Source organism: Protomyctophum bolini (assembly GCF_963924005.1).
Source record: "Protomyctophum bolini genome assembly, chromosome: 17".
Taxonomy (NCBI): domain Eukaryota; kingdom Metazoa; phylum Chordata; class Actinopteri; order Myctophiformes; family Myctophidae; genus Protomyctophum; species Protomyctophum bolini.
The window spans coordinates 15,792,511-15,819,053 of NC_137878.1; the positions used below are offsets into that span (position 1 = coordinate 15,792,511).

Sequence of the window (26,543 nt, forward strand, 5' to 3'; positions counted from 1 at the left end):
ACAGTACAGTACAGTACATTATTAGTACAGTACAATACGAGAAAATGAGACAAAGATAGAGAATGGGAGTGTCAGGGGTAGTGTGAAAGATACAGTGGGTGGCAGAGACAGTGCTGTTGGTAGAGACAGTGTGAAATATGACTTTCAGTGAGCGCATCTAGTGAAGACAGTTGAATCAACCACGTCGTGACAGTGGCTGATTGGATTAGGATTTGGCAGACAGTTAAAAACCCTGTTTCCCTGAAGAAGATTAAGTTTAAAGCCGTTTATGGTTTAGGCATAAACCTCGTTCCGGAATCACGGTTACCTTTAATTAATGAGTATTTTTTAATTGAGGATTACATTTAAGCTTTATGCTAACAATAACCTTTTTTTTAATTTAGTTGTGCTTGAAATGTAGGCTACTGTAATTCTGCAAACTGTTAATAAATACTACTAAACTGCGACCTGCTGTCGCAAATACAGTACTACATATTTTGTTGGTGTTGGAAAATTGGACGGACTGCTGTCTATGTTATATTAGCACGCCATCTACCGGTGGAAGAGAAGGAATGAATCCTTAACTATGCATGCACCCATTGTGGAAAGCCTGGTGACGCGAGGTTATGCACCCATGGACAAAGAGAAAGTAAAATGCATTGGGTGAATAGCAGTCGATCAAACAAGTTATTATTCTCTGCTCTGACCTTTACCTGACAGAACTGAAGACGTGAAGAGACTAGATAGACTGTCTAGTGAAGTTATGTCTAAGATCTTTACACTCTACAAGCTGGCCCTAGTTGCGTTCTGCTGCTTCTTCATCCAAGGTACAGTTGTGACTTGTTGATTTCCTGTTTAAAAAGTTGTCAGTCAAAGATCAGAGTCCAGTGGAAACAGTTGTTTTGCATAATGTGGTGTCTGAATTCAGTGAATTGTGAATCGCGTTGTAGTGGACTGCACTCAGACTTCTGTCTAGTATACAATTATTATTGTATACTATACTATTATGGCTACACTACAGTGTTGTTTATGTACATGGCGGCGTAGCAGCACAGGGCATTGTGCATTCAAGTCAAGGCCCCCATAACAGAATTAATTCAGCCTACTTCATCTAATCTTACTACTGAACTGATACTTGATAGTCTCTAGCAGAGTCTTGGTCTCTAGGTAATAAGATACAATATGTCTATGCTCTTCTCTTCAAGGGATAGCCTAGGGGCCAGGGCTACTACAGACTGTGACTGTGAGTCGCAGTCTGCATATCCGGTCTAGAACGGATAGGGAGGAGTGTCCCAGCGGGGGGGGGGGGGGGGGGGGGTGTGTGTGTGTGTGTGTGAGTGACAACTTTTACCATGCAGAGTGGACAAACACATCAATCAATCAATCTTTATTGCATTGAGAAGATAAGAGAATAATAAAGAAGAATAAAAAATATATATTTCATTAATTTTCATTCATTCATATAGGGAAAGAGGAGAGGGGGAGAGGACTCAGACCTTAATGTATGTGCATTATATGTAACTAATCAGCATAAAAAGGTAATCTAAAGTGCATTGCAAAATAAGAGACATGCGTAAAATAAGAGACGTGTGTAAAATAAGAGACATGCATCGATTAGCAAATAATTCAACGCCACCACCGATGGGACAGTGACAGATGTGGCAGCACCAGCCATCAACAGTAGAACTCCTTCTAACGCTATGGGGCAGACCTACATCCACAGCTGTAGTAATAACCCTAGAGAGCAAAGCAGGTTTGTGTTTGGCTGTGTAACTTAAGCCATGGAAAGAAATAATACAAATAAAAAGTTCTCTTGTGTTAAAAGATAATGGCGGTGTTACGGTGTAGCGTTTAGCTGCGTTACAAACTTACAGACAGTGTAAGCAATGCTCACACATCCTTCTCCTTCATTCCCCTCCCCTCTACTCTCCTCCCTGCACCCTGACCACCTCCCAGGTTATGCTTGCAGCTGTCCAGTGTTGGCGTGTTGGTTTGTGAAGGAGAGCTCTGGCCTCTCGTCTGGCCAGGAGAAGTCCCTGCTACACATCAATACAGATGCACACCACCAGCCGACAGACACGCCACACCAGCTGCCTTCAGATATCAGCCCTGAGATGATCTACTATATCACTGGTTAGTTTTTATTTGCTTCTTTTGTTCTTCTTTCAGTCATACGGTTACACGCATTCACATGTGGTTGTTGCTCATGAGCACAGTCAAAAAACAAAAAGCAATAAAACAAAAAAAACAGTAAAAGTAAAAGACAAACAAATAGACCTGTACGTACACACTGTATAGTGTGTCTAAGTTGATCAAATATCTGTGATGAAACTCCTTTGTGTAACCTTTTTCCTTTAACATCTAAACTAGACATTTTTCTTGAATATACAAAATATACAAAGTAATATACACTCACTTCTTTATTTGTAATAAAGAAAAAGCAAATCATTTTTATCGTAATTTCATTGCTAACTCTTACATCCTCAGACCCTGAAGCGACTCTCTGCCACCCCACTCTCCATGCTCCCAGAGGCCCCATGGAGAAGCCCCAGTGTGAGATCAACCCCTTCCTGCCTCATCCCTCCAGCATCGACTGGGCTGCCTCGCTCACTGAGTCTGCCATCAGTCCCATCTACCTGCAAGCTGATTGGTTCTCGGCCGCTGTGCAGTACCCCGACAGACAGCTAGTAGTGTCCAGTGTCATGCGCGCTCCCACTGCAACCAAAGAGATCAGCGGTAAATTGTCAGAATGGACTAGACAAGGATGGACCTTTTGGGCCATGAGATCTATTTAAAATAAATGACTTATTTTCTATCAATTACAGACCCCATGAAGCCTTGAATTTGAGATTATTTAGTTTTTGTCGCATTCCCAATATTTTATGACTGGTGGAGTCTCTGGTAGGAGACTCAATTGACATTCATTTGAGTCTCCGCCGGTCATCAAATTATTGGTTTTGGAATGCGACAAAAACAAAATAACTATTGCTTTAACAAGACAAGCTGGCCATTGTAGGCTGCATCAGTCAATCATTTTCACTATTGCATTTCTTTCACTTCTCTTAGCCTTTTACATGTTTCCTCTCTATCTTTACTCTCCTTCCAGTGATTTTCAGTGTGTCCAGTAAGAGTGTCTTGGTACAGGTCAGACTTGGGGAGCCAGCGGTGTTGGACTGCAGCTTGTGGGCCGACCCCTCCTCCCCTCTCTCCGGGTTGGGCTTCGCCGTCGAGTGGCACTACCAGTTCCGAGGTGACGGACACCTGGTCCTGGCCTATGACGGCAAAAACGACCGATTGGCCAGCACCGGGGCGGAAGGGGCGACACTGGACTTTGGGGGTCTCCACGAGAAGGGCAACGCGTCGCTGATTCTGCGGGAGGCCAAGGCGCGTCATGCCGGGACGTACATCTGCTCCGTGTTCCTGCCCTACCTCCTGGCTCAGGTGTCAGTGGAATTGGAGATTGTGGGTAAGCAGGGGTGATAAAATAGGACCAGTCGTGGAAAGTGAACTCAAGTACTATAGCCTGGTTTCCAGCCCATAGCCCAGCCCAAGGCTACAAGTGAAGTACTGTACTTAAGTGCAAATTTGAGGAATATTTACTTTACTGGATTATTTTCAAATGTTAGTACTTTTACTTCTACCCCACATCTCAGAGGAAAACTGATACTGGTACTGATTATAAAAAAAACATACATTGATTAACCACTTGAGCCCTATACGTTGGTTATTTTAAAATTGACGATCTACAAGCTCATAATATAGCCGACCGCTATGAGCTTGTAGTTCAAATGATTTTTATACATTTTAAAACTTTTGAAATAGGTAATTAAATCAATTTACTTACAGTAAATGTATTAAATTGAATACCAGGCTTTTACTTTCTACATTGCAGTCTTAATACTTTGTGTGTGTGTGTGTGTGTGTGTGTGTGTGTGTGTGTGTGTGTGTGTGTGTGTGTGTGGATTGATACTACAAATATACAAATATTTAATACAAATATTAAACTTTTCATCAATTAGGCTAAGATCCACATTGGAGGCTAAGATCCACATTACAAGGATTCACATGATTCGATTTTATTTTTTCTCTGGTCACTGGTGAAACTCTTTTTGCAACCGACATTGTTCTTGTGAAGCAATGTTATTGGTGAACTATTTATAATAATGGTTGCTAGTTCAATTTGGCCAAATGAAGGGTAGACCGTCACCACGCCACTAGGACATGCACACATGCACCGGCAGCCAGCCTGTATAGTGCAGCTTCACCACAGAATATTGCATTGGGAGTTGTGCGTCTTGGTGCATGGAGGCCATGTTATTATTAATCTCTGTGTTGTTTCTTTACTTATCCGCTCTCCACTATCTACCTCCAGAACCGCCATCCCTTTCCATCTACCCCTCGCCGCTGCCACTCTCCTTTCCTGGCCAGGTGGTCACGGTGCTGTGCGAGGCATCAGGCTTCATTCCTCTCTCTCTGGAGCTCAGCTGGGAGTACAAGGGAGCTGATGGGAACACCAGGCCCCTGGGAACAGGCAGTGTCACCGGTCACAGGCAGGGCTGGGACGGCACCTACAGCCAGAACACCAGACTGGACCTGGACACGGCTAAACTGGGCCTAGGTACAGGGGGGGAGGTCGTCTGCATGGCTGTCCATCCTGGAGGCACACGACGAGCTGCTGTTGCCCTCAATGTCATCGGTGAGACTCTTTAAAGGCCTGACCCCACAAATGCAACCAGATCCTTGCAACAAAACAGTTTTAACGCCAATCCACACCAATGCAACTCCTTGCAACTGCCATTGGAGATAGCCTCGGTCCCAGCCTTACTCATCTGCGAAGAGAAATGCCTGGTCACAACCTAAGGCAGAGAGTGGAAGTGTCGGGCCACTTGTTGCATCGGTGTGAACTGGCCAATGCAACTCCCTGCAACATGCAACTACTTGCAACCATTATCCGCTATGGCAGTTGCGACTAGTTGCATTGGTGTGGTCTGGCCTTTATTACAGGAGATGTGCTTCCACTGAGTAAAAACATTTGCAGTCAATGCAAATTAGGTTTGTGTCCATCAGTTGGAAGTGTTTAAATATGCCAGCTGAATGTAACAAAGTAGCTACAATAGAGAACTTGCCCACAAGAAAAATATGTAATATAATTTAGTCTTTCAAATGTCAATGTAACTAGTCGGAAATATGACTGTGAACATGCCTCAGAACGAAAATACATTGCATGGATGCAACTGGGACGTATCCTCAGTGATGTATCCCGAGGTCATCGGGGTTTCGGGTCTCGCGAACATCATACCCCTCACTCGGGTGACCCAGCCGGGGTGATCAAGTCCCGTCTTACGTCCCAGTAGCTACCCTCGATCAGACACACTAGGGAAAGCCCCTCCTACGTCTCACCAGGTCCACTCCTGCTCTCAGTCTATCTCATGGATTCAAATTCTCAGTTGCTTTTTTCATTAGCAATGTTAACACTCCAAGTACAATTCTACACTGTATTGTTTTGTTTCCCTTTATGTTGCTTATATACTGTAGATTTTACATTGCAGGGGTCAGCAGTCCTTCCATTGAAGACTCCATGGCAATGGTTGGTGTGGCATTAGTGCTCTATGGCCTGATAAAAATTGTCTCCTGTACCTTCAGTAGCTCTGGTAAGAAATAATGCTATTATTCTCTGTTTGACACAGCAATAATAACATAAAGGATGTATCATATTGGGTATCTAACTATCAACATTTTGTGGATTTGTATAGGCGCAGATGACGCTAGCCGGGACAAGGTAATTCTACTGTAATGATGAAGCTATTTGTTATCTTCTGAAATCTTAGAACGTTTTGCCTGTCTGTTACTTCTCTATCATTCTCTCCCAATTACAGAAAGAGAACTAAACATGAAGGAAGGACAAGGAGCCATGATTGTTTCAATTACGTCTTTCTGGTGTTCGATTTGACACTTTGTGAAAAGAATGTAAGCCCTAAAGATGGATGGATGCTTTGTAGCGAGTGACTGCTTGTGTGAGTGATTTCCCAAGGATATTTATTGAGTTGTGACTATTTTACAACTCATTTAGTGACTAGCAGAAAGTTACTCACAAAAAGTGTTTGTTTTTCTGGTATTGTAATTATGATTATGATTAACATAATGTATGTGCAGGTTGTAAATATTTTCTTTTCAGCATTTGTACATTTTTGTAGCTTTTCTGACATTTGTAGGTCATGGAATATGCAAAATACTAGAAGACCTCACTTAATCTTTTTTTCTCTTTCAAGTGTAATATGATGTTGGCAACAAATATATCATGTAAAAAAACAAGCATATTAGAAGCAACTTTAATGATTTCAGATCAGAATACATAACCTAGCTAGAATGCTACATTGTGCTATTGCACTAGTCCAGTGGTTTTCAACCAGTGGTCCGGGGAGTGGTCAGCTAATTGGAGAGTTGGTAACCAAACGGACCGTTTAACTCCGTTAAAGGGTCTTTAACTCCGTTAAAGGGTCTTTAACTCTTGAGAGCATCAAATTAAACCAAATGGCCATTGGGTTTCATTTTACGCTCTCAAGAGTTAAATTATTGTTATACATCTAATTTACAAGAAGTCTACACAAGAGAATGTTGAAGGATTGTTATTTTGATCGTTTGCCTGTTATTTCTCCTAATGGTACCACATTAATAGAGCATGGAATTGTGGACAAATTCTTATCCAACGATAACAAAATATGAGTCTCAATTTAGGCAAAATGTCATCAAATGGTGGTCTGTGGCTCAAATGCCGAATAAATAATGGGCCTTGACATGAAAAGGGTTGAAAACCACTGCACTAGTCTAACTACTACCACATCAAACTTTAAATTAAAGGCGTGTTTTGAAAGGGAACTTATCTGTTACATTATGAGCTACAGAATGAGTCTTCAGCTCATTGACCGGAACTTTTAATTGAATTGACCTGCACCAGTGACTGATGGTGCATAGCTATGGATGACTATCTATGGTACGAACTATGGATTACCTATGTTACCGAGTACTGACTATGGTGACTAATGTCCCCTCACTTACCTCATGCCCGGGCATGGCTGATGACTACAAATTTTTAAATATCGAGAATGTATACGAGGATCATGAAGCCATATTGATTTCGATGACCCCATGGACTTTAAGGTCAAATATTCCACTTGCACACATCAAACACCTTTCCAATTGTCTGGTACCACACGATTTGTCAGTCCAATGAGAGCATGGGTAACCACTGAACCAGGGCTAGATTCATACTTTTCTTTTCTTTTTTTAATGTTCTGTTTATTAATTTTTTACAAATAGAAGTAAATTCAGAAATAAAGGCTAGATTCATACTTAGTGTGCAGATGATCCACTATTTTCAATGCATGACAGTCACAAGCAACTTAGTATATAAATTATGCTTATGGAGGAAGAGGGTCAGTTTAAACCACTTTGGTCCTGTTGTGTTAGGTTTGAAGAGCAGTATAAGTATGGCTTCTAGTTTCCGCCAAGTTGTGGAGCTTTCAGACTCGGTCTTGTTTAAACCATTAAGATTTTTGAAGGCAAAGTATAAAATATGTTTAGTGGTTTAAATGATTGCGGTGCTATATTAACCGATCAGGACTCTTAGGCCTAGACTAGTGTTATTTTTTTAGGCTGTGAGCTTGTAATGTAAAGTTAACCAAAATGCCACAAATGCTGTTGTGTTAAATATGACTAAAGTCCCTTGAGAAAGTATCCTGATCATTGTCAACTAATTAAACAGTGTCAGTTCAGCAGGCTGCATCCGGTAATAAATTACCTTCAATACCTTGATTGATGACTGAATTCTCATAAAATGTCCGTTGCCAGCCTCGGGTGTACAGTATTAAATGAAATAAACACAAACGGTTAATACAAAATGCCCATCACATCTGCAGTGGTTGGAGATGGGTGGTCTCCCTACACTTCCATTGAGACATTTTGTCGGGTAGGTCATACTACTAGTTGGTTGTCCATGTTAAGTTATTTGAAGGATGTCCAATCCAATCCACTGTATAATATCTAGTGTCCAACTAGATATTAAGCCATCTTTATTGTAATCCAGACATCATTAACGTTGTGTTTGTCAGGTCAAGCCAAAAATGAAGGCCAATGGTAAACCAAGCCTCCACTACATACTGGCTGTGACTCGGTGAGGTGTTTATAAATTATAACAATTCAAATGATACATCAAAAGTTGGAAATAAATGACTCAACAAAATAAAACCTTTTAGACTTAATAAAATAAAATAAATTTGAACCAGAACCCTCCAGTAGATACATTGGCAAGTGTCAAGAAAATTACACATGAAGGAAAAGTACAGTATGCATGTATGCATAAGGGATCTGAACCCCCAGGCGCTTCCAGAGTTAAAATAAAACAAATTAAGAAGAAAGATCTGCTCACGTCACAAGCTTGTAGATCGCTATTTTTGGTGCGCAACACTGAAAGTCCCTTGTTAATAGATAGTTTAAAGTTTCAGCAAACTCATAAATGTGACCATGGGTCTAGTTGCATTCTTTAAGCTGTTGTTACAAAGTAGCATCGTATTTCAACTAAAACACTCAATCAAATAAACCAAAAAAGGCATTATTTATTTAAATTGCATTTGATCCAGAGCTACCTACTCCTTCCCACAGAAACACAGAAACATACAAATACATATAAAAATGTAAACAGAACTGGCATTGAGCTACCATATTGTCCGCTGCCATCCAAAAGTGAGGATAAAAATCATATTATATCCGTCTTGCTTGCTCTCGCGAGTCGCACCCACCCAATGTTCACAGTCTTAGGCACCGCTTTGGTGAAGTGGCAGAAAATAGAAGACTTAAGCATGTGAACGACAATGGAATTCACAGAGCAACATCTCCATGGGTAGGAGGGTACGAAATGTATATATTTTGCACTCAATATTGCCAGCTGCACTGCTGTCCAATGGTCAAGATAACAATTATCTATAATAAAAATCTGAATCTAAAACATAGTCAAACCTTTGACTTTCAGGGAGTTTTCAGTGCAAAGAAATTAGGATGAACAGTTCAAGCTTCCTTGCCTGGATTCTCTGTTTGCTGGCAGGTTCCCCAAAATCACAGTTTTATGACATTTCCTGCCAATTTGTGCTATTACCATTGTTATTTGTTTTATTATGTTTCATTTGCAGATTCCGTTTTGTATTCTGAAGCTTTTTAGGAAAGAAAACATTATAAAATTGCTTAAGATTTGGTGAGATATGGTATGAGCTGTTGACTCAGCATTTTTGCTTCACTCCCTTTACGTTTCCCTGTAAATATCAATATGCATACATATGCATTATGCAATATCTACCAGCAAAGTTCATTTCTAACACAATATAATTTATTTCAAAAATATTGTTTTGATACATTTGAATGTTGACATCCTAGATCCTACTAATTTAGAAATGCACTTTAGAAATAAAGATCTCTTTACTTCATTCTTTCTCTAAGGCCTGATTTATACATAGTTGCACACCGCAAATAGCCCGACTAAAATCGTGATGAAAATTGTGGATCGGCTATTTCCTGTGCACGACAAGGCGCGGAACTACATACAAAATCAGACATAAGACTAAGTGAAGGAGTGTCTTTTCTTTTTTGTTTGGAAAAGGGTAGCAGGATGATTTTGACGATTGGGATCATCTTTTGGCAGAGGAAATTGTCAGGGTTTGGTCACAGGTCACTCCGAGTCCGACAGCACGATGACCTCATCCGGATCACACTGCGTGGCCACGTTCACCTGGAAACGAAAAGCAGCAACACCGTCAAGATGGGAGCCATGCAGTGGTGCACCTCCTCCATGCAAGTCTCCTTTTCACTCCACACATGCTTTGCATATGCTTGTGATTACTATTATTTTATTTGTTTGCTTGTAAAATATACATTTCCCCTTTATTAAATATCTGTAGCGTGTAGAGAGACCACCGTCTCTAGTTTTTCAATCTCTATAATTCAAACCAAGGATGTAAACGGGTCCCGTGTGGGACACACATCTATCACCATGCGTAACCCTGTTCAACTGGCCTTCCCCATTTTGTGCATGGCATAGACAAAAATACACATGTTCACATTATTCAAAATTGTGAAAATAGCCCGTTAAGAGAGGTTATTTTCACTACACAGCGAAATATGAAAACAGGTCTTATGTGGTTACGACTGAGCTAAGAGGGGAGAACAGAAAGATGCCTTCCCACCTTGTTTTTCTTGGGAGGGGGTGTGGACTGGGAGCTGGTGACCAGGTCCTGGCTGGGGCTGTCTGCTCTGGTGGAGCGAGCCTGTGGGGGCGGACTGCTGCTCACCACCATGTCCAGCGAGATGTCTACATCACTGTAGACAGCAAGGCAGGGGAAGAACCGATCAAAGAAGAGGGATAACAGGCGAAATGGTGAGAGAAGAAAGATGGGATTAGAGAGCAGGGAATTGAGTTCAAGTAAATTGAAACATCATTAATTCTGCGTTTTTCAGAAAACAGACGGAAAAACACAGCTAAAAATCAGAGAAACACTAGATATCCTTGATAGCCTCAACCAGCGTGGCCTTACCCATTGTCAATGATGGTGTGGATGACGTAGGGAGAATTCCCTGATTCCTGCACCTCCCTCTTCCTCTTCCTACCTCTGGCGCCTGAGCGGGTTACCGGCAATGACACGCCATTGCTCACCGGCGACGGAGGCAGGGACATTGCATCGGTCGACGCCGAGCAAGTGCTCACCAGCGTGATAGCCGCGTGATTGGAGGAATCCGCGGCTTCCTCCTCCACCACCGAGGAACTCTGGGGCGACGCCTTGACCAGAGTCCCCGATTGGGTCGGGCAGTCTACGGGGGAGGGCTCGCAGGACAACGGAGACATTCCACGATTGCTGTCCTGGGAGACAACATCCAGTCCGCTGGTGACTGACTCCTTCTGCTCGTCTCCCTCCTCAGCGCTCCCGCTCGCCGACATCTCCATCTCTCCCGCCTCCTCGTTTGCGCTTTCGCTTGCTTGCTCCGCCTCGTTGTCGTCATCGTCGTCTAATCAAAGCGATCGGAAGAAAAACAGAAAACTTTCTTTCAAACACTTTTTTTTTTACATCAAGGCCCATATTCAGCATTTGAGCCATGGACCACCATTTGATGAGATTTAGCCTATCAGACCCAAAACTAAAGAATTTTGTTATCGTTGGATAATTCCATGCTGTATTGATGTGGTACCATAGGAGAGATAACAGGCAAACGATTAAAATTATTTTACATTCTCTAATTTGTGTAGACTTCTTGTAAATTAATCAAGTAATGTAGAAGTTTAACAATAATTTAACTCTTGAGCGCGTAAAATGAAACCAAATGGACCCGTAAGGGTTACCAACTCTCCATTTAGCTGGGGACCACTGGATGAAAACCACTGATGTAGGGCATTATAGCAGTGGCGGCCATTTTGTGGTGCCACATATTATTGATAGATATTATTTTAAGCATGGAACCAAGCCATGCAGGCACCGGGGTGCATACTTAGTTTAGACTAGTCATTGGTTAGACATGGGTTAAGGTGGGAGGTTAGGTTTAGGGTGAGGGTTTGAGATAGGTTGTAGTTGTAGGACTAATGACTGGTCTAACCAATGACTTGTCTAAACCAATGACTTGTCTAAACCAAAAACTGTCTAAACTAAGTACTGCACCCGCAGGCACCTGGTGAATCATGACCATAAAACATTAGATTCTGTCACAATGCGATTCTGCCATTTCCGGTGTGTGCCAACGAAGTGTGAATGAAGTCTAATAGGGGAGTCTGAATCAGGATCCGATGACATCAGAGGGGAGTGAACGCTGGCGACATGAGAGACAATCGGCAAGTCGAATGCTAGGGGGAGGAAAATATTGCTGGGGTGCAGCTCCTCACCTGGTCCATCGTGCTGCGTGCTGGCTTGGATCTCCTCCTCGATGTCTGGGTCAGACGATGCGTCGTCTTCCTCCTCCTCCTCTTCGCTCTCCTCCTCCGCCACCTCCCCGTTCTCCTGCGCCGCCACCTCCCCGTTCTCCTGCACCGCCACCTCCCCGTTCTCCTGCACCGCCACCTCCCCGTTCTCTTTTGTTTTGTCTTCCTGCTTCTCAGATTTCTGGACCGAATGAGAAGGAAAGGATTTCTTAACCACCTCATGTTTGCAGATGACTTGGTAGTTCTATGTCCATGTAGTGCTGGTCTCCAGCAGTTACTAAGAGTATGCTCACAGTACGATCTCAATTTCGATGTCAAGTACAACACTAAGAAGAGCATAACTCTGATTGTGAGAAGTAATGAAGACAGTAAGCTGGTATTTCCTGATTTCTACCTGTCTGGAATGTCATTGAAAGAATGCAAAGAGACCAAATATTTTATAACAAATGATCTATCTGATGACAGAGATATTCTTAGACAGCGACGTAAACTGTATGCTCAAGCCAACATGCTCATACTTAAGTTTAATTTCTGTTCTGTTCCAAAATCACACTTTTAAAGCCTATTGTACTCCGCCCACTTGTGGCGACACGACAAAAAGGGCAGCCTGCAAAGAATTACAGTGGCCTATGACTGCTGCTCAAAGGCCCAAGATGCTGTAGTGCAAGTCAAATGTTTGTAGAAATAAATGTACACACTTGCCCTGCTGTGCTAAGAAACCTGATGTGTAGATTTATGTGCAGGTTAACAGACTCTGTGAATACCATCATTGTAGGACTTTCCAACCCTGCTAAGAGCTCTGTTAGGCTGTCATGCAAGCTGTGTAGCCACTGGCGTTATAGCCTGTATATACAGAGATAAGGCAGATGCCTACTTGTTTGCTTATGCATTGTTTATTTATGGTTTGTTTACTTTTGTGTTTCTACGTTTCATGTGTTCCGCCCTATGGACCCCCCTGTGTGTCTTGAATAAAGTTTGAATTTAATTGATCCCACTGTTCTACATACTGCCAACCAGGTGAAGAAATCAGATTGAGGCTTTAACATTTGCTTTTATGAAATATCCCAGACCATTAGGATTTCATCGAAGATGCTTCTGCAAATATTGATAGATTAACCATCCATTTCCAATGCTCCAATATTAAAATAACTGAAAGTAGCTTATCTACAAGTTCTCAATGCTTGTAGCTCTGCTGAGCAACTTCTAGACACCAGGTTCGCACAGCAGCGTACAGACAGACAGTCATGCACTGACTGCACACACAACGCAACGAGAGCAATCGATGAGCAGTGGGAGGACAGCATAATTACCTAAATGTTAATCGCCCCTTCATTCATATTTATTCCCCGACCTTAAAATACGAAACAAAGTGTGTCCCGGTCCCGTATCAGTTCATTACGGGACGTGTCTTTTAGTTAACAACGGGACGGTTGGTAACCCTAGCTGTAATGCCGATATCCCGTCACTCCCGTATAGCTCCGGGTTGTGGTCGGTCACCGGTCACCTCCCAAACGGCAACAAACACTCACGCCCCTGTACGTGCGTGTCCACTGTCTCCCCGACCCTCGCTGGTTCGACTTCCTTCCCAACAGTCATTGAACCGAGGACGTTTTTAGACTGGTCTGTACTAGCAAACCCTGGTTGGTTGTCTAATGTAATGGGGTGTATCCCTTCTCTGCCCGCCGTTGTGTGACGTACCCCTTTCCTCAATTTGCCTTTCTCCAGTCTCTTGGCCCTCTCCAGGTCCTCCGTGTCCTCCTGCCTGACAGCGTACTTGGTGATGACCTCCTCCAGGCCTTTCAGCGCCACCTCCCTGTTGGCTCGCAGCTTCAGCTGCAGATCACGGTCCTTCAGGGCAGGGTCTGACATCGACGCTGGATGAAGAGAGAAGAGGGAGTTATTGTTGCAATTATTCTGGGGGACTATTAAAGATAGATAACTCACTTTAACACAATCTGTGACAATATTGAGATTTCTAGTATTTAGGTAATAAACCGACCTGTAATATAATGACACATACAGTAACTGACAACATTCAAAATCAGAATACCAACTTTTATGAGGCAGTATTTCTTTGTTTGAAAAACATACGGTTCTCTTCATTTTTTATTTTTTATTTTCCTGAAAAATGAACATTTTGGACTTTCTTCCGACAGCTGATGTCATGTATGTATGTATGTATGTATCAGGGGGGCAGTCAGACAGATATTTTGTGAAGCCACTAAGGAAATGAAAGTTCATATAATGGCCTGTTGTGGGTGGCGCTGTCATTGGGCTCAAAAAAACCCATAGCCCCATAGAAGTCCATGTATTTGGGCCCAACTTCACCTAGACTGTATTACCTTAATAAACATGGTCATGAATACTTTTTGCTTCCAGTCACTAGTTTAAAGTCTCATTTCTAATGTCATAATATTCTTTTTGGAAAATTATGGTCCCATTTATAAAAAAAATGACCATAAAGTCGCGCATGTTCTGAGGGGCGTGGCTACCGTTACAGTCTATGAACGGGATCCCCCACCCACTCGAGTAAAAATAAAAACCAACTAGAAATGCACTCTGCCGAGTGCATACTTTCTTGTTGCACACTAGTAGGCCATAAATGGCCTACTAGTGCGCAAGCAGAGCGCGCAAGTACTTTCGAGAGAGAAAGTAGTCTGCATAGTCAGTTCTGTAGAAAAATTCTCTTCTCTGAAATGGTATGGATTTCTGTCCTTTATCCTAAAGTTCTGTTTGGTTTAGTTAGTTATATACTACAACGACGTTAAGCTTAATGGTTAACTTTTTGACATTTGCGTGATTTTTATACAATCCAGAAACATAATGTTGTATGATTTACGTCATCAGAAATGGTCATCTGTGTAATCTGGTCCCACCAGATACTACATTACGTCATCGTTGAGAGCTGGGACCAGAGTACACGGTGTGTATATGTATGACTAGCTCTCAGTGATGACGTAAGAGATATGGTCATCTGTGTAGTCTGGTCCCAGCAGAACAGGCACAGATTTACAAATTACAAATCACATTACAACTACATACAGAGTATGTAGTTGTAATTTGATTAGCAGTATACTGTGGTTACTTGGTTCCAAAAAGTGAAGCCAAGTTTTTTTCAACCGTAAGGGCCGATTCATACTCCTATTTTAGAGCCGAATAAAAGTCGGTTCGGCTCTGTAGAGCCTACAATTTGACGTCATTTGAGGTTCGGGGGGGCGGGTACCGTCCTAAGTCGGCTCTTCGGTGCTACTGAAAATTTCTGACAAGCCGAAATCATTTCGGCACTACAGCGCCGAAACAGGAGTATGAATCGGCCCTAAGTCTGTGCCTGGTTTGCTGGGACCAGTTACAACATTACGTCATTGTTGAGAACTGGGACCAGAGTACATGGTGTGTGTATATGTATGACTAGCTCTCAGTGATGACGTAAGAGATATGGTCATCTGTGTAGTCTGGTCCCAGCAGACCAGGCACAGATTTACAAATTACAAATCACATTACAACTAAGTAATTTGATTAGCAGTATACTGTGGTTACTTGGTTCCAAAAAGTGAAGCCAAGTTTTTTTCAACCGTAAGTCTGTGCCTGGTTTGCTGGGACCAGTTACAACATTACGTCATCGTTGAGAACTGGGACCAGTTACATACGTATACACAACATGTACTCTGGTCCCAGTTCTCAACGATGACGTAATGTTGTAACTGGTCCCAGCAAACCAGGCACAGACTTACGGTTGAAAAAAACTTGGCTTCACTTTGAAGAGACCAAGCGAAATGATTACTTGCGCGCTCTGCTTGCGCAAGTGATGAAGAAGAAGGGGGGAAGTCCCGCCTCGTTGTCTGGGCCAGCCAATGGGCCAGCTGGGCCCAAACGGATCTAGAAAGATGGCGACTTCCATTGCAAGGACTGACATGCTTAATTTTACGTTCATGTTAGACCCGCGGAACGCTTTGTCCATATTTTTTACAGTCTATGGTATGTATAGAAAATCACACCGTGAGGGGCGCTAACATATTTAAGTCTAACTCATGTTGATTGGGTGATGTACTGGTGATATAAAACAAACTGTGCAGACAAACATTAAACACCATTAACAATAAAGAGACAATATGACGTAAATGACAATGTATTTGTCAATGCATTTACAAAACAAACATTGAACTAAAGACAAACATTAAACCTGTGTATAGGAGGCACCCCTCAAAAATATATGATAATCATAACCATCATTATCCCTCTACCAGAATCAGAATAGGGTCGACGTGGTGTCTAGTTGTTAGGGCTGCCTCCACACTTCCACAGACTATTCATAAGTACTCTGCCACGGTTCTAGGCTTATTATCCCGTCCTCAATGTCGTCACATTTCAGCCACTTCTTTTGCCCATTAGGACCACTCTACGCGACGTCATCAAACAGCGACGCGCAACTATGGTAACATTCTACAGGCAACAGGTTTCCACGTTACACCTTTTGTTTTTCCCCCATGGTGCTAGAGCTCTTCTAGTTATTAAAATGACTACCTGTCCTGAAATTATCAGTGAGGTGCGAGCCAAAGTTGTAGACGAGATCGAGGTGTCTCCTCTCCTGCAGGTGGCCTACTGTCTCTCTGAAGGCGTCCTGGGCGATCTGGTTGAGTTTCTTGCGGGGCAGACACAGGTTGTGGCGGGTGTTGGCCTTCAGCACTTGTTCCAGGATGTCGCTGTAGTCTGGCGGGTTCTGATGCGCCTGGGGACTGTTTATGAACCGCTCGACCTTACAGGAAGGAGGCAAAAACACGGTCACGCAAACAAGAAACAACGTTACCAAAGTCTCATTTATATTAGTCACGCCCCCTCTCATGCCATCTTGGTTATTATGCCCGTCTGGAAGTTTGAGATTACTCTGTGGTTCTCAAACCTTTTCATTTCAAGGACCCCCGTAACTCTGTTACAGACCTGTAAGGGTCTATTTTGGAACACCCTCTAGGAACGCTGACGGTCCCTCTGGACCCCACTTAGAAAACCACCGCTCTAACTATCAAGACAAGACTGTCTTGGAATTGGTCTACGTCTCAATTTTTAATACTACATTTATCTTGAATATTTAGAATTATATTTTAAAGTGTTTAAATAAGTTGCAAATGACACAGACAAATATTACCCGTCTTACTGATGCATGCATGTGACATCCACCACCTCAGTGCGATCTTGAAACTGAATATTCTTTATGATAAAGACTAAGGCCTTGTGCCAATAGCTTCCTTTTACGTTGTCAGTGCTGCCTCCTTTAGTGTTTCAAGTGTTCCCATTCTAAACAGAGTGTTCAGTTTACTCTATATTATACTATATCTGGAAAGAAGCTCAATTTGACCGAAAGGAGACAGGAAATACTGGTAACAAATATTGTTAGTATCAATAACACTACCTGGCCAACATCACTAATTTCCATGAAAAAAATAATACTTAGTATACTTTAGTTAGTGTAATACTAGAGCCAGTGGGATTAAATAAAGTTTTCCATGTAATGAAATGGCACACATCTAAACAATAATAGAAGACCAAATAATTCCTGTACTTTCTGTACTTAATCACCGATCATGATAATTCTAAGTGACTGGAGTAATTGCAATGAAAAGGTGAATCACTGGTGTATATACGGTAGGTAACTAGTGCTGCAGTACCTTCTTGTTGATCTCAGGGTAGCGCGTGGCTGTGCATACGATTCTCTGCTCAATGACTCTGCCTGTTAGAGGGGCGCAGGACTTCAGCTCACACAGCTTTTCATAGATCTTCATCATCTACACGATGGGAAGAGGAAAGAATGACAGATAAGTATTTCTTGTAATTTGAGTATAACTACACTGCAACTCCCTATACTCAAGGAGAGTAAAAAGGTATCTCCCGTCTGGTTCAAATGTAGCTGTTGCAACAACTCAAATGGAATAATGTTTGCATATATGCAGAACTAGTGTAGTATGTCAAACCACGTGGGTACAGGCTTTAGTTCCGACATACTATTGATCCGAAACCTCAATCCCTAACCGTGCTTCGGCCCTTTGCTGTGTCGGATCTGTGTGTGCACCCCAAACCACGTATGGCTATCCAGAGTTTGATGAGGCCAGTGTCGTGATCTTCATATATGGAGATCCAGGTGATGGCAAGGTGAGAACAGGGGGAGAAATACATTTGGCAGCCAATGAGCCAAGATAATGACTACATTTGTTACATTTGAGATATTCTGGATACATATAAGCCTGATCACATCTTGAGGTCTTCCGTTAGGCCCTCTTTGTTGTTTCTAATCATCGCTGCATTACAGATTATAATTATTATTACAATTACAATAAAATTACAGATTATATTATTGTGGCAATCTGGCTTCTACAGCACCAGCTTTGGAATCTGATGATCTTAAACCCAAACCACACCAGTAGGGTCTACCGTTTTAAGGTCAACCACACCAATGCAAATCATTGAGTTGCTTTGTTGTGGTTGACCTTAAAACGGTTTTGTCCCAAGGAGTGGTTTGGGCTTTAGGCCACGAAAGTAATATATATATATATATATATATATATATTACACACATACACACACATATATATATATATATATATATATATTACACACATACACACACACACACACAATTTTGTCTTTACCGAGACAATAGAGAGCATAAGATGGAGGGCTCTCTTGGAAATAATGTCTAGGAAAGGGTGCATATGGGTATTTTATTTCATCAACCAGAGTCAAACCCAACCCACCATGTCTATAAATAAGTCTTAAACACCACATTTCTAAAATACACAAACCTTGCGCTTGAGCTTGTGTTCCTGGATGTACCCTGAGTCTTCAGCCGCAAGGTCGTCCAAATCCAGCTCCTTCTCCTGCAGGTGGCGGATCTCGTCGTTGTACACCTTCAGTAGATTTTCCAGGTACGCTATCTAAGAGATAAAACAAGGGGTTCATGGAAATGTATGGTGCTGAATCCATTCCAAGCATTCATTGGGCTTAAAACGGCCATGCCCACTTGTTTTGCTAAACTAATACTTGGAATGGATTCAGCATCATGAAAACCCCCTAGTTTGACACATCATATGCTACATAAAGCATGATGACATTTTGAATATTTTGCCTTCTATAAGTTTTTGGTATGGTCACATATTATGCCAATTATGAAAATTGCTCAACATATGCAAGTTAGCATTCGGCAGTTTCTAAATGCTGGGGACCCATCTATTTTAACATTTGTAAAGTTGGTCACGTGGCCAAAAGATGTGGCCACTAGCCAATTGAAAACATGTGGACATTGGTGGACATATGCTGTTGCCCCAACAGGGCCAGAAACAAGGCCTTTTAACCACGCTACTTACACACACTACAACTCGCTTACAATTCGCAAACCTGGCAACACTGCCCTGTGTTCTAATAGGCCCACCAGGCCAGGCCCGCCCCTGCCCCCGCCCCCACACTAGCTTTCAGTCACAGTGTGTTCTCTCCGTCTCTCGGCTGACTCGCAGGAGAAAAAACAAGGAAGAGGAATTCTAGCCTCGCGAGGGGAGCAATTGGATTTAGCTTATTCCTTCTAAATGTCTGTATTTAAAATATCACTGACACAGCGATTCCCTTACTTACATCAACATTGTTGTTTGTCAATAGTTGTTTTTTGCCGAAGTAAAACAATTAGACTGTGCGCTACTTCGAATTGGCTTCTCATTGCATGCACACACACACACACACACACACGCACACGCACACGCACACCTGTAAGCCACCCCCCCCCCCCCACACACACACACACACACACACACACACAGGCGCGATTACATACAGTTTCATTCATGCAAACACGGCACTTCTGCCGCGGAGTGCGTGGCGAAGTAACTCTGGAATTGAGTCCCGCGAAGCGGGCGCAAAATTCTAGTATTAAATATTTCTAACAACAAATCTTGATGTACTCAACATGTCCGGGTTCACACAATGGGGCTCTATGGGCTGGCAAGTAGACTATATTGGTATAAGGTTTTCAAAAAGCTGTGCAAACGTGTTTGCACTGACTAAAATATTAGATATATCAGTATATGATTGAAACCCCAAATAATTGAAAAATGGGTTCCCAGGTTGGGTTGGTACAGAGTAGCACCTGTACCTCCCACACACCGACTCTGAAGCCTGAGTCAAAGTACCATATTGTGCCGAATATAAGACGACTCTCATTATAAGACAACCCCCATTTTTCAAGACTCATTTGTGGGGAAAGAACATTGAAGACCAAATAGTCGAGTCCCTGATTGTAATATAACCCTGTTGTTTAGGATATTTCCATTGGAAGAAAATGTAGTCTTATATTCAGCACAATAGGGTACTCTGTTGAGTAGCTAGTGGGGCACATCTACAGTACGTATACTGGGGGGGGGGGGGGCTTAGGAAGTTGCCATAGAAAATGTATAAATGTAGGAATTTATTTTAAATGTTTTTGGTTTGATAAATGAGAACTTTTTTACTCTGGAACACATTTGGACCCTTACCACCAAGTGCAATCTGTCTAGTATGCTATGTTTCTGCTAAAAACAGCACTTGGGCTCTTTCCTAAGCTCACATCTGATAGAGCTCTCAGGCTCTACTGACCGACACTGACCTGCCTCCTGGATGTTTTCTTTTTCTTTCTCTCCTTCTCTGTCTCCCCCGCGTTCGTTTCTTCCTCCTGCAGCCCCGAGGTGGACGGTTGCTCATCCGCCACAATCTTGTCTTCCTTTTTCACGTCGGCCTTCAGTGATGCAGAGGTAGCTGTGGCAAACGCTGAGGCTGTGGCTGAGGACTCTGCCTTGGTTATGGTTAGCCGCTTCTTAGCGGAATGCTGCCGGAGCACAGTACACAGTTCATTGATGTAGACGAACGTCTTGCTGGGGTTCCCCTGGGCCCGTGTCAAACAGCGGCCCACAATGTTGCGGAACTCGGCACAACACAGGAAGTCTGGGGAGGCCTTGCTATGCTTAGCATGCAGGAACTGCAGCACCTCGGGGCAATCCTGAGTCTGGGTCGAACAGAACTCCACAAACTGGAGGGAGAGAAAGAGGGAGGGTAAAGCCTAATGTTACCGATTAACTCATTGACTGACAACATTATTAATAACATTTCTCCAAATGGACATCACTAGCGGGAAGGGTTACTCTTTGAAGTTAAAGTGCAAATGTTATGTCAACCATTTTTATCTAAAAACCAAAATCAAACTTTTAGCAATTTAACAAATGGTAACAAAGTAGCAAAAAGAAACCACATAAAAAAAAGAGTTCTGTTACTTTTGGGGAAGTGAAAAATCAACGCAGCAGGATTTAAATACATTTGTACAATAAAGGCCTTTCTCGGCCCCGCTCCCATTGTTTACATTGCGTTTAAGAACCAAGCTGACGGCAGCACGAGGAGGGGGTGGGGCGGAGGGGAGCGGGCGGGGTCGACATATGCCCTTACTGGGCTGCATTCACACATTCAAGACACCCGTCTTGTGTCTTGATCTTTTCTGCCCCCCTCCCCCATAAAACCATATCGATATAGCATCAATTCGCTGTGTTTCATTTTTTTAACCACTCCGGTTGCTATGCACGGTTGCCAGGGCCCCGCCCGCACTGGTGTTTTTTCTCATTAGCCATTAGCTTCCGTTTTAGGCTGCGCCTTTGCAGGGTTTTTTCTCTGAAACTAATGTGCTGTCCGTGGTGTTGACCAGAACGGCGATCTTTTCTGATTATCCAGTGAGTGCGATGGGAACATTGGCATCTAGAGCATCTATTGGCTTTATTTTAGCTTGTTAGCATTAACGCTAACAATTTAGCATTCAAGATGGAAGCCAAAACCGGACGCGAGTCATAGTGGAATAGCCTGAAAACATGCTGCACTCAAGCACCACCACTTTTGTCCACCAGGCAGCACTCAATGTGTCAAACACAGACAAGACAGAAGACAGACACAATACAGGTGTCTTAAATATGTGAACGCAGCCCACTAAGGGCATGTCGACCCTGCCTCCCTCCCCTCCGCCCCAGCTGCTCCTGATGCTGTGGCCATCTTGGTTCCTAAACACAATGTAAACAATGGGAGCAGGGCGGTGCCCAGAAAGGCACTTATTAAGGCGGCTGCTGTTTGCCTGCGTCGGGCTAGCCTCAGAAACCCAGACGTTTTTATTTCCAGGGAGAAAGAAAAAGTCTGGGTCCGAGTCTGGGTTCAATACGGCATACAGTAGCGTCTGGGTCCGACTCTGGGTTCAATACGGCATACAGTAGCGCAAACATTTTTATTTCCAGGGAGAAAGAAAAAGTCTGGGTCCGAATCTGGGTTCAATACGGCATACAGTAGCGTCTGGGTCCGAGTCTGGGTTCAATACGGCATACAGTAGCGCAAACGTCGATCACTCTCTGCTGATTTCTGATCGTCTGCAGCACCTTTGTTAAATTGACACTGGCAAATGAAACAGATCAAGACACAGCAAACTAGTTTGGGTCCCGTCTATTTTTTGTTTTGGGCCTTGCGCTAAAATGTTTGGGAAGCAGCACTGCACCAGAGTAGAATCCTTATGAGATGGTCTTCTTACCTCTTTGAACAACTTCTGGTTCTCGGCCAGCAGAACATGGCTGTCCTTCTTGGACGATGCAAACGGCGACGTTATGATGTGAGTGGGAAGGGGCTGCGGCGACTTTATGATGCGAGTAGGGACCGGCTGCTGGGCCTTGATGATGTTAGTGGGGACGGGCCGCTGGGCCTTGATGATGTGAGTGGGGACCGGCTGCTGGGCCTTGAGCGGCGGAGACATGTGGTTGGCCAGACGCTGAGCAGACGAAGAGGAAGCGCTGGAGGAGGAAGGCTGAGGCGTATCCTCTTCATCATCATCGAGGATTATGATGCTTTCTGCCATCGGGGGTTAGGGAAAACTACCAAAGGTGTTGGTCCTCTCTGCTTTCAGTTCATGTAGGAGTAGACGGAAGAGAAAATGTTACACCATAGATTTGACACAAATGTTCTGACGAATGTTCAGAAATGTCCCCTAGTAGTAGTGGATAAATGAACTATTAGTTACCAGAAGCATATCACTGTTTCATATAAAACACTATGACTGGCATCTAATGTGTTGGAGCAGTGGCGACGACTACGCGGGTGCCTGGGAGCTGGAGCACCCCTGAAGAAAATAGGAACACAAAATAGCACCACACTGAGCTTCCCTCCCCCATGACTGGGGTTTTGTCACGCAGTCACACTACTGTGGGTGGTGGGGGGCTAGGCGTTGCCTGTTCTCTCTCTCTCGCTCATATATATATATATATATGTATATATATACATACATACATGGGGGGGGTTCAGCCCCGACATTTATAAGAAGTATTCGCCCCTGTGTTGGAGAGTATTTTATCCTAAATTACATCGTTTACAAATTGTATGTTGTGCATGTCAAGTTGTCAACAACATACTTAGCGTAAACAAGACTAGTAGATCATTTTACTACAATACGTTCCGTGTAGAAGAGAACGTTTCCGTTTCTCACTGTATTTCCACTCCAAGGAACAGCAATGTCCGTGTTCAGTGTTCACCTACCTATGTGTTCACCTATGTGACTATGAGCACCAGTGGTTTGACTATGAGTACCAGTAGGGGCGCTGTTGTGCCAGAAACAGAGAGAGAGATAGTGCTGCACTGTTGCCTGCTAATGAGAGAGAGAGAGAGAGGGGGGGGGGGGGGGGGAGTTGCACCACTCAGTTCACACGGGTGTGATTTTTATTATTTACTGCGGAGAGAACACATGTTTGACTGATCACTGTCACTCTCGTGGTGTTTTTCCCTTTCTCTCTGGTTCCACGAATACTCGTCAAGTAATAAGATGTAAACATTGAGAACTGTTTTGACGTGAGGGAAGGCGGCCATCAGATCAGACCACCGAAATTGTTCTAACGACGAATAATAATAATTCCACCGTGGATCCAGAGCTATAGAGTAGAAGAGTTGTGACAAGTCAATGATAGTAGTAGCCCCTCTCGGAACCCTCCGTAAAGCTTTTCTGAAATTTGGATGTCACTTTACGTAGGGTCCCTGTGCGTATCTGTGTTTTCATATTGAAATGATAGAACGCGGACATAAATATCGTCGGATACGTCGTGTCTGCGTCGTTCAGCGGCTTCTTTTCGTTTGAGTTATTCTGAATGTGTCAACTATAAGTACCTATACATACCGCTGCAAATTATCCTGTGCCGCGGAAGCCGTTAAGTATTTTTCAATTTTTTTCTTTGTTTGACCGATTTGGACGCTTTGATTCTTCTTGTTTATTTACCGTTTATTGTACCGCCTCCCGATGTGCGGTTGGCTTGTGCATGGCTACGTTCCTGCCTCTGATCTGCTCTGTCATAGCTATAGCCACTAGCTAGCCAGATAGGCGGTACAATGAGGTGTCAATAAATAAGGAAGGAAGAGAAGAATCAAAGTGACCAAATCGGTCAAACGAAGATTAAAAATACTTAACGGCTTCCGCACCACAGGAGATATTCGCAGCGGTATTTATAGGTACTTATAGTTCACACATTCAGAAGCCCTCAAACGAACAAAAGCCCTCAAAGAGCGCCGCAGGACGTATCCGAAGGTATTTACGTTTATTTATGTGTGCGTACCCGGTGGCAGGGTGGAGGTGGAATAGGACCCCATGCTATCTGGGTCTCAAAAATGTCAGAAACTTCAGTAGCATTGGGTTCTGCTTGTAGGGCTATGATAGTAGAGAGATGGAAGATGGTGTACTGCAGTGAGTAGTGACCGTGTACACATTACACACAAGCATCACTGACTGACAAGCAAACTTGCTAACTACAGACTGGCAGCAAAGTAGCCTAGCATCCTAAATGTAGGCAGAAAGATGTCGCCCAAATAAACCCCCTACTGCAATGGTTAAGAATTTAGCAATAACATTACCCTTGGATCAAGGAGACTGATACATAGTTGACTTATTTATTTATTCTACTAACAAAAGCAAAAGTCAGAGAAATTACATCTGATTGTCTTGATCCAAGGCTAAAATTAGTCACATTTTTAAGAGCACATTCCGATTTAGTCTGTCTTTTGAATAACACACAGTTTTAGTCCCATTTAGTAATCTGAAATTGTTGACTAAATATCAAAATGTTAGTCGACTAAATACCAAAATGTTAGTCAGTGATGAATACATGGCGAATGATAACAATAACAAAACACGTTAGACCTCAATATAAGAGACACACTAACATATGGCCCGTCTCTTTCGGTGACACATACCTTTAAATATGTTGTCCCGAGTTGTCTTCAGTACTAGACCGTATAATCCAACATGTCCCAACAATGACGTTAAAAGCTGCCCATACGAACACTTAGCATTAGCCTGTTAGCAGCCAGTCTGACACTGCTGCTTAACAAATAATCAATGTTGTGATAAAAAAGGAAGCCGTAATTAAACCAACATGTGAGGCTTAAATGAACGTCGTTTGTATGAATTGGGTCGATTTCAGTTAATTGGAGACAATTATTATCCTGAAATGTAACAGACTAATCTCACCAAACAATACTCGGTCAACTTAACTGTGTGTATGCGCGCCGAGAGCAAAATTACATACGAACGTCGAACTCTCCGATTGGTCGTCGGCGAAACGTTACTCAGTAGCAGCTTTATCTATTGGTCCGTTTGAAGCTTGGAGTTGGTTTGTTGCAGAGCCATACTATGCCAGATGAAGACAGAGTTACTTACGACAACTCCGTTCACTTCATGGGGCCATGCTCTTCTACATAGACTTCTATTGAATGGGGACAACCGGAGGTTTACGGAATACATTGGAGTCTATGGGCTCGCGCGAGTACATGAACCACGTGACCAGGCTGTTTTCTGCCCCTGTGGTCGTAACTCTTGTCTTACTCTGTGGCTCTGGTTTGTTGGTTGCCGTTGACGAGCGGGTTCACTATGGTTCACACAGGGGCATTATTTTGCCCCCTGACACAACAGAGTATAAAAAACCATCAAACTCTAAGCATGCATGGCCGCCATATGGTGTGAAAATATTTATAAAACAAAACAAATGTAATTAGTTATAAGGCAGATCCATGGCTGATTACATTATAAATGGTGTGTTCAAATGGTACATATTACTAATAATTAATTGGAGTCGAGTTAAATACATACCCTAAAACATAATGCTTCCTGTAATGGCAGGCTCTCTATGAAGAGCTCAGCTATCACTTGAGCTGTTTCCACACTTGGGCAGACATGCGCGGCAGTTTTCCACTCAGAGCCGGCGTCTCTTCCTGGTTTTTAGACAGCTGGTGGATGGAAAATGAAGCTCGAACAAGGCTTCCATTTGCCGGGGGCAAGCGTTTCCGGGAATCTGGTTTCCCGGCATTCAGCCGCATGGGTGGAGCTTAATTTCATGCAAGGCTTGGGAATCCGTGGATATGCACGGCTTGGGAAGCCGTGGATATGCACGGCTTGGGAAGCTGTGGTGTGGATATGCATGGCTTCCATACACTGCCATGTCTTCCTTCTCACAATGCATTTCTTTTAAGTGGATTCCATGGGATTCGATTTCCCAAAAGTTGCGTAACTAATCTGACAGTGCCTGTTCCTCTCCGACGCTGATGTGCATCACTTCAA

The 26,543-nt window shown here is 43.1% G+C and overlaps 2 protein-coding genes across 7 annotated transcripts; one reads left to right on the forward strand and one right to left on the reverse strand.

Annotated features, from left to right (window-relative positions):
* Nucleotides 1-602: 602 nt before the first annotated feature.
* On the forward strand, nt 603-8,428 carry LOC308332305 (tapasin-like). Of its 3 annotated transcripts, XR_013965696.1 has the most exons (9): nt 603-806; nt 1,936-2,112; nt 2,467-2,715; nt 3,086-3,445; nt 4,352-4,675; nt 5,529-5,630; nt 5,733-5,758; nt 5,856-7,273; nt 8,043-8,428. XR_013965696.1 is itself a non-coding variant. In XM_080788130.1 (8 exons), exons 1-8 carry the CDS (start codon nt 743-745, stop codon nt 5,865-5,867), a joined length of 1,314 nt encoding a protein of 437 aa, XP_080644256.1. In that variant the 5' UTR covers nt 603-742; the 3' UTR covers nt 5,868-7,791. The 3 variants fall into 3 exon arrangements, 2 of the variants coding, with proteins under 2 accessions (XP_080644256.1, XP_080644257.1); XM_080788130.1 differs by lacking the exon at nt 8,043-8,428 and having other exon boundaries at nt 5,856-7,791; XM_080788131.1 differs by lacking the exon at nt 8,043-8,428 and having other exon boundaries at nt 4,352-4,597; nt 5,856-7,791.
* Nucleotides 8,429-8,595: 167 nt separating this feature from the next.
* Nucleotides 8,596-25,487, reverse strand: daxx (death-domain associated protein). 4 transcript variants are annotated; one of them, XM_080788126.1, is made up of 13 exons: nt 25,181-25,487; nt 24,620-24,638; nt 24,547-24,587; nt 22,488-22,846; nt 20,544-20,963; nt 18,718-18,849; nt 17,587-17,703; nt 16,448-16,679; nt 13,625-13,800; nt 11,891-12,107; nt 10,557-11,025; nt 10,209-10,341; nt 8,596-9,754 (listed from the first exon to the last, which is right to left on the reverse strand). In XM_080788126.1, the coding sequence occupies exons 4-13, from the start codon at nt 22,806-22,808 to the stop codon at nt 9,695-9,697; spliced, it is 2,277 nt and encodes a 758-aa protein (XP_080644252.1). In that variant the 5' UTR covers nt 22,809-22,846; nt 24,547-24,587; nt 24,620-24,638; nt 25,181-25,487; the 3' UTR covers nt 8,596-9,694. The 4 variants fall into 4 exon arrangements, with proteins under 4 accessions (XP_080644252.1, XP_080644251.1, XP_080644253.1 ...); XM_080788125.1 differs by lacking the exons at nt 24,547-24,587; nt 24,620-24,638; XM_080788127.1 differs by lacking the exons at nt 24,547-24,587; nt 24,620-24,638 and having other exon boundaries at nt 22,488-22,849.
* Nucleotides 25,488-26,543: the final 1,056 nt, after the last annotated feature.